General features: G+C 37.2%; 1 protein-coding gene across 4 annotated transcripts in view; it reads right to left on the bottom strand.

The window, feature by feature from the left end:
• The window catches only part of JPH1 (junctophilin 1), an 82,738-nt gene that overhangs the window by 26,471 nt on the left and 42,324 nt on the right, over positions 1–13,943 (bottom strand). For 3 of the 4 annotated variants that reach the window (XM_051768646.1, XM_051768637.1, XM_051768657.1), the window contains exon 3: positions 986–1,104. In XM_051768646.1, coding sequence (XP_051624606.1) covers positions 986–1,104 — 119 coding nt within the window. Of the gene's footprint in view, positions 1–985; positions 1,105–11,204; positions 11,338–13,943 lie in introns of those variants that run through there. The other variant, XM_051768665.1, reaches the window with a different exon arrangement.

The raw sequence follows: 13,943 nt of genomic DNA on the forward strand, positions 1-13,943 counted from the left end.
AAGGGAATAGGTGCACTTTTAGAAAATGCTGAAGAATGTTGTTGTGTGTTTATTTTGTGGGTCATGATATTAGCCTCCATTCACTATATGGGTACATTTAAGAATAAGCAGGTTATGTCTGAAACAAAGATATGCAGAAGATGACAGTAAGTGAAAATGAATCTCAGAGCTATAATCTATATTAGCATATGAGTGCTGGCAGGTCCTTGAAAAGTAATAACAAGATATGACTCAACTCAATTTGACAGGTGAAAGAAAGGGCAGACATGAAAAGACATTAAATTGGCAAATGGAGTTCCATTTTATCTATTCAATCTTAAGCTAAAGAGCAGTACTCAAAAATATTAGCTTCATGGAAAGAGAGCAGAAAAACAAAGCAAAATCAGCTTTGCTTCTTTCTATAACAACTTTTCAAACCACGTGACAGATTAAAATGAGCTGCAACGCTGATAAAAGTGAGATAGACCTAATTCTATTATATCTTCAATAGGGGACTAATGTTTCACAGAGCACCACAGGCATAACAGAGAAAGATTCCCCCACAGATTATGTATGTCTAATGGTCAAGCATTCACCAAAATTCAGCCCTTAGCTAACCCAGATCGTCAAGAATTCCACTGGACAGTAAAAAAGCTAAGGATCTTTCCACTAATAAATGCATTATAAAATTAACCAAAATTTCTGTGGATTTATGTTCTCTAAAGTCTGTCTTTGACACCATACTGAATAAACCATTAATCTGAGGTGAAGTTATATCCTTGGTACTTTTCAACACACAACTGTTTTCATACAAAGCTATAGTTAGCAAATTATTAAAAACTGAAAGCAAAATCTCCTTTAGCAATGTACACTTCTCATGACTGAGATGACTGTTATTTCCATTTAAATGATAACATTCAAAATGAAATCAACACTTTTAACTTAACACAAAATCTTTTCACTGCAATAAAGCAATTAGCCACAAAAAACCCCAATCTACAATTACCTGGTTGGTAGAAATTTGGTGAAAGTTCTCTGGCAACTGCTCTTGCAATATCACATTCCTGTCGAGCAGCCTGAGCAGCCTGATCCGCAGCATCAGCTTTAGCTCTTGCATGTGCGGTTCTGTACAAAGTAGAAAACAGTTTTTATGCAAAGTAGTCTTTTATCAGTTGCATCAAGAATGTGAGAGTAAAGGACCTCAGCTACCATACACTATCCTGTATAGTGTGCTCTTGTGCCCACTTGTGAGTAACTGCGAATCAGCAAAGTATTTCAGAATCAAACCACTGTTCCTCTCAGCTCTTCAGTCCTGCTCATCCTCGAAATCACACTTACTTGCAGGAACACAATTACAGCCCAAGCTTATAATTAAAATTACAAAAAAAATATAGTATCTGACAGAAATCTGGGGTTAGGATTTAATTTCATGTTACCACAATGTGCACAAAAGTGTACAGAAGGTCAGACTGAGCCACCACACTGACTCCTAAACAGGTTTTTGTGAGACCAGGATACATGGTGTTCAAATGCTACTACCCTTACAACATTTCAAAGTTAATGCTCAGTGCTGGGTGCCATATAAAAACTTTTGAAGGGCAAAATTCAGTTATGTCAGCCCAAAAATATGGGAAATGTCTTCTACAATCAGACCACGTTGCAAAGAAATAGCACAGAAAATGTGTTTGACACTTCAATAGGCATTTGTATAAACAACAGTTTATTAGCAGTTTTAAATTCTTGTAACTCACCGAATTTTAAATCCAAAAACAATCTGAAAAGGTAACTTTTCAGAAGTCAAGACAACAGTTTGGAATACTCTGGTAAAGTAATCTGCCATTTGCTTCCATTTTTTTCCTTTCACTATTTCTTAAAAAGCCTCAAGAACAGCTTGTGCAAAGGCCTCTGATTCCAGACTGTGCAAACCGATAGTTGTGTTACTGCAGGTTTGCATCTAGGTTTGTCCCATCTTCTCTCACCACTTCATTTTCCAAACAGTCATCTGTTTAAAAATTCCTGATGACAGTGATCTCTCTGTGCCTCCACAACATTAGCACACAGCCTAGAGCTATGAAATGGTTCGTTAAAACAGAGGGAAAGCTAAACACGGCAAACTAGCAGAATTTTTTGAGACTCTAGAGATATTAATAACCTTCCTAAACCAGATACATTAAATTTCATGATCTCATCCCTTTTCTCGTAACATTCTAGTAGAAAACTGACACTGAAGTAAGAAAATAATTATTTAAGAGAACAACAGTAGCGCCAACTTTTATCCTGTGTGCCTGGTGATAATAATCAACAGCAATCAAATAAATTAAAACTTTCAACAACTTCATCATAAAAATTCAGTTTTATTTTCAAGGAATAAAGAAGAGTTCTATGTGTTTTAGACAAAGTAAGAATTAAAAGTTAGCATTAACCAGAATGAGCATCAAGAGATTAACAGAACGGCAGACTTTGCATTTCTAAAAGGATGTTTAATCCCTTAGGGTACTAGTATAAACACAGTCATAAAAAAACCACATAGACAGTTTCATCTGTGGTGCCTGGAGAAGATTTATTTAAGTTACATCCTTCCTAAAATGTGTGTGGGGATAAATGTTGAATGTTATTTCAAAGCTTAGCTTGTCATAATTTACTGGATAAATATCAGCTTATGCTGCCTTCTTGCGGGTCCCTCTCGGTCTGTGAGAAAAAAAGATAATGAACAAATAAGCTGTAACACCTTCAATTTGTACTTAGGATGGGGGAAAGAAACTGTTAATAATAACAAACACACCGTATAATCCCATATGTGTTCTGTGCAGTTCATGAATGGGTGTATGGTATGTGCTTGCTTAGTAACAGCTATCAAACCCGTTCTTTCTCTATAATCATTATTTTCAATTAGATGAGCTATTCTTAGCTCCTGCATAATTATGTCTATGTAGCATAAACTTAATGAAGCAATCCTAGCACTGGGACATTGTTTTGTGAGACAATAATGTAGTCTGCACATAGATAAACTAGACACTGCTCATCTTTTTGTGATGAAAGAACAACCAGACTACTCCCATATAAAAATAGTCTAACACTACTGCTACTGCTACAACAGACATTTTAAAACCTCATATACTAAATGACCAGTACCAGGAAGACATACTGCCAGGATAATACATTTATTTACTGATGTCTGTGAATTTTCTATATTATTATATCCAAGAAGCAAATCACACATCCTGTTCCAGTATACAGTATGAATTAGTAAAGGAATTAAATGGTGACATGAGTAAAAAGCTCATGTAACTTTGTTACATGAAGCTGGGCAAAGCAAGTCGCAACAGGATGAAGCCAAGGGAACAGAAGGTAAATGAGCATGGCTTTCCTTGGCTGCCTTCTCTCACACCTCTTTTTTTCAACTTGCACTTCCTGCTATTCTGCCCCTTTTGTCCTCACAGTCAGGAGTTCCAGCAGACCAGAACAGGAGCGACTGTTCAGAAGTGAACACTGCCAAGGCATGTCCCAGCGACACACTGGAGCAGTCTCAGTGCTGTGCTGAGAGATGACGCAGCAAGAGGAACTAGCCAGGCACAGGAGGGTAAGGCACAAGAACAACGTTTATGCTCCTGAGCAGGCCTTCAACCAGCCAAACAGGAGTGTGTGCACATGGCAGTGCGGAGACACTTTCCCAATAGCCTCTTCAACAAGCATCTGTCGATGACAAATGGCAAAAGTGAAAGAACAGGAGAAAGCAGCAGAGATGATCCTTTTCCACAGAACAGCAGCAATGTGCTTTGCCTGTGAATGCAGGCTCTTCATTATTTGCATTGCTTGCTAGTTATCACCTTGGCATTTGGATGCTTTACTGGCTAACTTCAGCAATGTGTCTGTCCTTTATCATCTCAATTTGCAACTGTATCTTCAGACATTTTTTCTCATTTCCTGCACACTTACTTTTAAGTGTCAGACTTAAATAATTTTTCTGTTGCTATTTAATTTCCTGAGTCTTTTTATTCTGACTTCCACACTTGATTTCTCTGTATGTTTTTCAAATTACTTGCTTACAATTACTGCTGCTTGACACTACATTTTGTTTGTACTTGCTTTATTTTGCCTTGCACTGACCACCACACTATCAGACTTTTATTATCAGAAACTATGAAGAAATATATTAGTTTTGAATGACAATGTTTATAAAGGAGAACTATCAAAGCAGAAATTGAATCCATTTGCTCCATTTATGCTTCACACAGTTTGGGAAAACCTTCTTTACCTTTCATTTCTGGAGCAATTTTGTCACTGTAAAGTCTTGAAGTTTTGTTTGTTATCAGCAATTATTCACGGAAATTTAAGTCTATGATATATCATGTAAAAATGACCCACGTTTGAATGACCACCTTCTACTTTTTTTCCCCAGAGAACTCTATGTCATTTGCCGAGACAAGAGATCTTTAAGAGAACTTTTGAAAGCAAAACTCAAAATGTCTCCTTTCCTCTCCCCCAGCCAAGAAAAAGATTGCAGCAGGCTTTTCATCTTGTTCCACACATTTTCCAGGAAGGATCGATCTGAAGTTTCAGCAGCAAAACAGAAATTATGCAGGAAAGTGGGCAGCAAAGCAGACTGCAAAGCAGTACAGGAAAACAAGTGACTTGCTTTGCAATGCTTCATTCAGGTTCTAATCCACAGCAAAGGACCTTTAACGAATTTTTTTCTTTCAGGTGAACAGGCAGTTCTTTGTAAAATTCATTCTTAGTAACTGTAATAGCGAATACACACTACTAACTTGTGAATTACCATGTGGTTTTCCATGTATTTCTACTTGAAAGTGTCATCATACCATTAACATTCCACGTGATGTCTCAAGCACATGTTTGAAAGCTTTCAAATAAATCAATATAAAAATTATTTACCAAAACAAATTCATATTTGGAGGGACAACCTATCACTTCAGTAATGAGTCCACAGTGGTGGTAAATTCAATCAAGGCAGGGGCAAAATTAAGTGTTACGTGTGTCAGCAATCAAACCGTATTTACATTAAGGAGGAACATGTACCTATAGCTCATGCAGAGTCTTAATACCATGTGGCAGCATGTGGAGTCCCTATATTTATCATTCTCTGTTGTCAGTGATGGAGGGCTGGAGGACCAATGGCTAACTGAGTAACTTTGGTATTGTGAGAAACTGTATTCAGACTCGTATCAGGGTCTGATTCTGAAAGAAGCTTAAGCTTTCTGACTGTGGGACAACTGTTCTTTACTGAGACCTTTCTTTTCTGTGCTTGGTTGGGTAGGTAAACACGGACACATCATCTTAATTACACTCAAAAATTACAAGCACAGAGCCCGAGGCTCCCTACAAGCAGTCTCCCCTTCCAGCAATACTGTGATCAGATTTCTATCTACTTATATGCGAAAAATGACTTGAAGGAGGAGTACTGAGGGCTGAAGAGCTTAAGCAGTATTATCTCCCATTCTGCAGCAACAATGCTTATATATAATGCCATGTGCCTGGAATGCATTATGTAATGTTTATCTAAATTTAAAACCCATTTAGAACTGTCCATTACCCTCCAGATTATTCTGTATTTCCATGGTATCCTTCAATGCACTTGTAATGATGCCTCATTCAGAGTCAACTAAAAATGTAAGCAACATATGTTTACTCTGTTTCATTTTTCAGATTTTATCAAACATAGTGATTCCAGCATAAAGCTTTCCAGGAGCTCGTTTCCTATTTCTCAAAATTATAAAAATAATTTTGCTTTCTATTTGCTCAGTATATGAAACCAAATTATACTATCAAATTATCCTAAACCATTAATATTTAAAATGTTACTTATGAACAGATTTCCATATTGTAAAGCAAAAAAAAAAATCAGCAAAGGCCAAACCTACAAGAAGTTCTCAGAGATATATTTTATTAATGACAGCTATCAGGTTTGTCTGTTAACATTAACTATTGTGGGTTACTACCCATTATCATCCCTTTTGAAACTGGAATTCTCTAAACACAATCCCACCTTCCTAAACTCTAAAATGCAGTGATTTTTCCAGAAAGCAGAGAACACACTGTTGGGGTTTTTTTTCCAGGTATGAAACTTTCCAACATTTTTATATTTGTTTCTATCTGTCAGAGGCTCAATTCTGCAAAACCAAGTTCTGGTAAAATTAGTACAGAGATCCATACCATTTCCATGAAAAGAGGAGCTGAGAGGAAGAGGAAAACTTTAAGCAAAGTTCTTTGGTAGTTTAATTTTCTCCTTGTCCCCATTTTATTTCCATATTCTTCTAATATTATATATCAATAATGAATGTTCAGTAATTATCTAGCATCTCTGCACTTTTTAATATTGCAAGAGAGAGTGTCATTTATCAAGTGTGCTAACCATCCTCCTCAGCTTATTTCAGTGATAATACTGCATGAAAAACAATATTCTGCTTTGGTAGGAATAAAAATACATACATGCATAACTATGTAGAGCTACCTAGGAAGTCTTGGCTTCATCACTCTCAACAACTCATTGTTGTAATATAGTTCAGAATTGAGGATAGGTCACTGAATACCAGCAAGAAATGGGAATCTCTGAGAGAAACAGAGAGGAAAAAGAGGGACTTACAGATAATGCAATACAAGAACTTCATGTCAGTGAGAAACCTAAAGTCCTCCTAAACTACAGACTGAAATAACAAAATGAGATATATGTCCTCAATTAAGGAGTCCGAACTCAATTTTAAGTGCTTTACTTCATCAATCTTCTTTGTGCTTTGCTAAATTTTAATCTCAACCAGCCACTCCTTCTTCATGAACTGACTTCACTCAGGAACTGGACTACCTTGGTACTACCAGTGAAGTCTGATGTAGTGAAGCATAAGCAGATCTATTATGCAAACACACTGCTGGCACATCGATCCGCATCATCTTGCCTAATGGATTTTGCTTCTGAAAACTCCTCCTTCACAGCCTAAATCCATTTCTCATATTTTTCAGTCTTAACTCATATTACAAGAACTGAAAAAATACTAACCTTCAATTAACAACTCCTGAAAAACTGAGGAAATTTCGTACAACCGGCAAATGGCCAACCTGTTTTAAGTACTTGAAAAAATGACCCGGGGATAATGACTGGTAAGTAATATATTAGTCTTAGGCATAAATAACTGCATAAATAAACTGGGTCTTCATCCATAAAGATTTACAGGCTAACAGTATATTGTGCCAGGCATCATGCTTTAACAAAGTATTTTGCCAGACACTTCATACACATGTAAAGATTATGGGTCCTATACCTTATCTAGTTTGCCTTGATTTAACATACTTGGACTATTTTCAAGGCTTCTGATTTTGCACCCTATGGCAATGTAATTAAACAACAGCATAAATTACATGGAATTAATAAAGTACATAAAAATGGATTAAAAGCTAACTCTCTGAGACATTTCAAAGCTTAATGCAGAAGACATCAAAGAAAAGGGTTGATATGTGCATTTTACATTAGGAGTTAGTTTTTGGTTGTTTAGTATTTTACTTTTAGAATGTCTCAATACAAGCTAAAACATATTATGGTAGAGTGGGCAGATTACACAACTTCTGAATTCTTAAAAACCCTCAAGGACAATTTACTGTAACCTTAAGTTACTGTAATCTACAGTTTACTGTAACACGAAGTTCAATGATAACAACTCCACACCCCACTGTGTTTAAGTGCGCCAAAACAGAACACTAGGAAACACAAAAATATAGGCAGTATGGGAGATGGGAATGGAAAATAACACAGAAAGAATATAATATCATGCTGGTTGAACTCACATACTGATGCAAAAGGAAGGGTTAATGTGATCTTAATACATTTAGAGATGAAAATCAAGTACAAACTAAGGAATTTGTTCTTGCTGTACTACATAATCCAGCATCCATAAAACCACTAATGGAACAATGCCCAGCTCATCTACATCTCAAGAAGGAAAGAGAAATGTCAGCACCACAGAATAATTTTGGTTCTAAAAAGACAAGCTTTTTGACTTAAACTTCTTGAGCCTCGTATTGAAGAAACACTGAGAAGCCACTTACCACTGTGCACACATGGGTATCTGACAGTGGAATATGTGGTAGACATAATGGGGAGAATTGTTTCAGATAAAGATTTATCTTGTCCAACAATTAGAAGTTGAATTTGGGCACAGTCAACCTTAAAATGTTATAGGTATAATCTACAGAGAAAAAGATGGACATTTTTTAGCCTTTGCAGTTATACTGTAATAAATGTCCCCTTTAATCCATTTTCTGAGAAAAGAATGACATAGTCCTTTGTTTACAGGAAGTGAGATTAGCTGATTTAGGAGCTGTTTACATTAGGTATTTTAGACATCTGACATAAGGATCATCTCATTGGAGACACCCATTACTCCATTAAAAATAAGTAACTTGAACTATTTACAGTTTGGACTTCTGAACTGTGTGGATGTTACACTTCAGCAGCAGTCAGCATGAATGTTCCCTGCTGCACCTACAAATGTACGAAACCTCTTACGGCAAACACCAATCCATGTGTTTATTGAGGAATCAGCTGCCTTCTTATGTCAAGAATCAGAACCTGTCTGCATTCTCCTTTAGACCTCTGTGGTCCATATCAATAAAGCCAGAACAGCTCAGCAACTCAGGAGTGCCAAGGTATTGATTTCTGTAATACTAGACACATATTCACAGCAGTTCAGAAAGACTTTAGGTTAATGAAGGACAGCACACTCAAAAGAAGGTATTTCTGAAAATCCACTTTTAACAACAGAGATAGATTAGTTTGATCTCCCTAGCCTAGTCTGTCTTCCAGGCCCTCACATCAGTTCACTTTTTTGGAAAAAGAGTCACATGGAGATGTCTGAATTGTCAGTGGTTTTAAATTGCTGTTAAGCATCACTAGAGAAGTTGCTTTACATGGTACTCTCCATAACCTTAGGTGTCCCACTAGCCTAGCATTATTTATGTGCGTGACAGATATTCTGCCCCTGAATAAAGGATGTGGTTCTTCATGTGATATACTCAATTTTAATCACCATTCTGTCAGTAGTTTGAATGAATGAGTTTTGCTTTCATATTGATTGTACTTGACCATAGCACTGGCACAGAAATCATAGAATCATTCAGGCTGGAAAAGACCTTTAAGATCATCAACTTGAACCATTAACCCAGTACTTCCCAGTCCACCTCTAAACCACATCCCTGAGCGCCACATCTACAAGTCTTTTAAAAACCACCAGGAATGGTGACTCAACCACTTCTTGAGTAGCCTGTTCCAATGCTTGGTAACCTTTTAGGTGAGAAAATTTTTCCTAATATTCAGTCTAAACCTCCCCTTTCACAACTTGAGGTCATTCCCTCTTGTCTTATTGCTTGTTACGTGTGAGAAAAGATCGACACCGCCTTCGTTAAATCTTAAAGATGGCACAGTCTTCAATTTCAGCAAGATGAGCAGCATCACTTCAAGCAGAATGCAAGTTTTCCTGTGGGAAAATTTACATTTGGACAAAATACACTTCTGTATACTATGCTCTTAGGGCTTTTTCCCTCATTTTTGCCAATGGTGATTCACTGACAGTATTTTTTCATGCCTCTTAAATATCAAGTACATCTAGAGAAAAGTATAAATCTACATGGATATTTGTCCATCTTGCTTCATAGGACAGACTATATTCTATCCTATTTTATTACCAAGTCTACTTAGTGAGCAATATTTTCTTCCAGTTTCCTGGCCCCATAATATTAATTCCTGCAGACAGGAGAGGTTTCTTTTTGAAAGGGCTAAAGGAATAGCTGCAAACAATTTGTTGTTTCCAATCACTAAAGCCAATTATATTGTTTCACTGAAGAGAAACAATGAATCTAGCTGGAAGCATAAAAAAGTAGATGTACACTTGAGCTTCAGCTGCTCCTGATGACATAGTGAAGTGAAAAGGAAAACAAAAAGGAAATTAAATAAGTTTCTCTTCCGTTCATCATAAAATACAAGCTTCATGGAAAAACAACTCCATGTAATAAGGATTCTGCACAGAGAAGGCAATCCTGCTCAACGAAATGGGAATACATGGACCACTGTGATCATTTGCTTAGATAATTTCTAAGGTATGTTTAGTGCATTGTTCTTCCCCCAGCACAAATATTTTTAAAAAACTGTTCTCCACCTGGGACAAATGAAATAAAATGGTAGGTATGATGACTGCTATCATCAACATCAATATCTGGCAGCTACTCTACACTAAGCATAAGAAAGCAACAACAAATCATCATCCCAGGAGTACAGCTAGATGAAAAATAAGAACAGCTTACAGGAAGAGACTAGGATTTTTTTTTTTTTGGCATAAAAATGGACTGTTTTTTCCATTAAAAACATTATCTTCATTTTTTCAGTGTTCTGATTTTTACCACTTTCAATTACTTTAAAAGGTAAAAAAATCAGAAAATATGAAATCAGATGTCATTATTTAGATTTTTTTTGTTAGACTAGTTCTACTTAGAAAACTTTTGGAAGCTCTATTAGTCAATAAACTTATTCAGGAAAATTATGTCAAATGTCATCCACAACAATGCCTATTTCTTATCTCTCCCCTATACAGAGCTGATGTGGGTTTTTTTATGAATTTCTTTTATTTTCAAGCAAAGACAAGTCCACAGTGTTAGAGATATTCTAGCAAAGAATACCAAAGTTTTTGTAGAGTAAAATTTGTAATATGAAACCAGCATCTGATCTCTTTTCACATACTAATATATATGTAACTTGCGACACATTTGCTGCATGAAAACTACATTACCAAATATTACAGGAAAAACATGAAAAATATTTAAAATTCTGTGGTTTTTACTGGCTTCAAAAAGTGCAAGGTGAACTCCCCATTCATAAATAGTTCAAGGTCCATGCTTCATGCTTTTCCTAAGTGACTTTGGCAGTCTGTAACTTACTATATTGTAGTTTTAGCACCTGAACCCAAAGACTTCATTACTGTGCTTGATGGAGGAAAATATACTAAGTAAAAAGTCCCTACTACTCGTTTAGTGGCTTGGTGCTTATTTGGTTTTCTCTATTACAAAAGCTGTAACACACACATTTATTTCTGACATTTTCTCGAAATGTAGAAACAGTATGGAATTGAAATCTTCAAAACTAATGAGAACAGAAAGGATACACAGACCATGGAACAAAGTTCAATCACAGTTCTTAAAATCTAGTGGGGAAACAATACTGCAGTATTTTCAGCCTTTTAAAGGCATTAACAATGTGTGTTTAAATTTACTTTTTGTATCCTCAGCAATCTTAGAGCCAAGACTAAATTGGGCTTACCTTTCTTTGCATGATTCGTTTCTGTTCCCTGATTAGGTGCCAGATGTCTAGAAAATAGTACCGATAGAAAAATGTCTAGCAAACCATTCTGGAATAAGTTCTTCCATTTTCAGTTTTGTAAAGATAACTGTTATAAAAATTCACAGAAATACCTGAATAACAGAAAACAACGATACCTTATAATTGAACAGCTTAATTAACAAAGGGCGTAAGCTCTCCACGAAAGACAAGTGCAGGGATAATTGTATCTGATTTGACTTTTCTCCAGGCTGGCAGACATGAATCCAGTTGTTCATATTATACATTAAACATCAAGAGACTGAACAGGTTAAACAAGCAAAGAAAGACTTTGATGATCCTTCCATCTGTAAACATGTAATTCCTCTTAACTGAAGAGCACTGCAGATTGAAAATAACATCAGATCATTTCAGATACAGGGCAGCTGACAGCTATTTCACAGGTTTTGCTATCTCCAGCATGAAGGAAATGCAAAACCTGGGTTTATGACAAATGCAGCTAACAGCTTTAAAATAACCTTCTTTCATATACATACCCCCCTCCACTAAACATCTATGTATATATTTACCCTCTGTAGCTATCTACAAGGCTGCCAATAACACAAACTTTGAATAAACAACCAGCATGTCCTATCAGCACCAGAAAAATTGAAAACCCAGGAATGTTGCTCTCTGCTGGTTGCCATAGGGCTGATGATCTTGCCTAGATGCCCAGAAGGCTTTTGTGGCATCCAGAGACTGCTGAGTGTTCACAGCAGCCTATTTGTTCCTGCTTAGAGCGGTCCTTGACTGCTTTGTTCAGCTGAAGTCATGCAGATCTGCATGGTAAGGTTGAGGATTCATTGTTGTATTACATATTTAGCACTAACCATTCACGAGGGCAACAACTTTCTGCAGACTCATGAAGTCTACTGTTTTGGGACCCTCTGAACAGAGCTGGTCATGGTCTATTTGCTCCTTTTTTCCCCCCTTACTACAGGCCTTGTCTGAAGCCCTAACATTCTCTCCCAGTCTCCTCTAAAAATCAAGTACTCTCTTTTCTCCATCACTAATAGCAGAATTTAAGCATAAATACCACTGCATGCTATGAAGGAGGAAACAACTCCCAAAATAATCAGTTCTAATGTCTCCTTGTCCTCTCTTCGCACAAACACAGATTTATCAGATTTTTTCCACATCTATCTAAAGGTTGATGGGTTTTACTGACACTCATGACTGTGACACTGGAGCAGCTGCTAAGACAAGAATCTCCTATTAGGCAATACCATGTGCTCCCCCTCCCACCAAAAAGCTATTCCTACTAAGGCCCGGTCTTGAGATCTGGTGCTTGAGATCGGGATTGACAAGCAATCCCTGAGCCTCAAAAATTAGTCTCCTAGTAAACTATTACAAATAAGTTACCTTTCTAAACTGCAGGTATCTGAGCTTTTACGAGTATCAGAGAAAGGCCAATGCTGCTTCTGTTTGCATAGCAGGGATACCACAGCTTGCCAGAAGCACCGGATCTGCTCTGCCTGCACTGAATAATGGTGCTGCATGCACATGGCAGTGTCTTCCAGAAGTGTTGGGCATTACTAAATAGACACCCATCTAAGTTCTGCACTCTTCATGTCTTCAATAAATTAACACTACAGGAGTAACTGCTGCTACTACAGCAATTAATGTTGCTGCCAGCCAGTGGTAACTGCAAGGGTCTGAACACCAGTGAGTGAGAGGAAAATATTTTCATCTGCTATTTTTCTTGAGAACATTAAAAAAGCCTCACTGTGTCAAGGTCATGCATCTTGGCAGGGAAAGGGCTGATAAATCCTGGTACAGCCAGTGTCCTGGAATAACCTTGTGGACTGGATGAATTATCTTAAATCATGGAATCATAGAGTGGTTCAGGTTGGAAAGGATCTTAAAGATCATTTAGTTCCAATTCCCCTGCCATGGGAAGGGACACCTTCCACTAGAGCAGGTTGCTCAAAGCCCCACTCAATCTGGCCTTGAATACTTCCAGGAAGGGAACATCCATAACTTCTCTGGGCCACCTGTTACTGCATCTGATCACCCTCACAGTAAGGAATTTCTTCCTAATATCTAACCTAAATCTATCCTAAAAATACCCTACCTAAATCTCAGTTTGAAACCCCTCATCTTCCCACTACACTCCCCGATAAGGAGTCCCTTATCCCATCTTTCCTGTAGGTCCCTTTTAGGTACTGGAAGGATGCTAGAAAGTCTCCCTGAAGCCTTCTCTTCCCTGGGCTAAAATACCCAAAAACCAATTTATTTTGCTTGGTTGTATACCAAGACAAGCTGGTCCTTCCAAGTGTCCATGCAGATCCACCGTCACCTGAATACATATCTTATTTTATGAATCCCATGGGGAAATACAAAGGTCATCAACCGGGAAGGCTTCAGTCATGCTGAAGCCTGCATTGCTGGGGGCTTAAGGAGGAATGGAGGACATACTTGAAGAGCCACTGGAAGGACAGGGAAAGTAAACACATGCTTTCTTGAAGAATTTGATAATTCAAGATGATCACTGCAAGATTAACTCATCTTACACAATTAGCAAAATAATAACAGTAATAAAAATCTCTCCCTCAACAAACGACTGTCAGAATTTCAGCTAGATCTATTGATGAAG

Source organism: Manacus candei, unplaced genomic scaffold, assembly GCF_025592945.1.
Source record: "Manacus candei isolate 608988 ecotype Guabito, Panama unplaced genomic scaffold, ASM2559294v1 h1tg000008l, whole genome shotgun sequence".
Classification (NCBI taxonomy): domain Eukaryota; kingdom Metazoa; phylum Chordata; class Aves; order Passeriformes; family Pipridae; genus Manacus; species Manacus candei.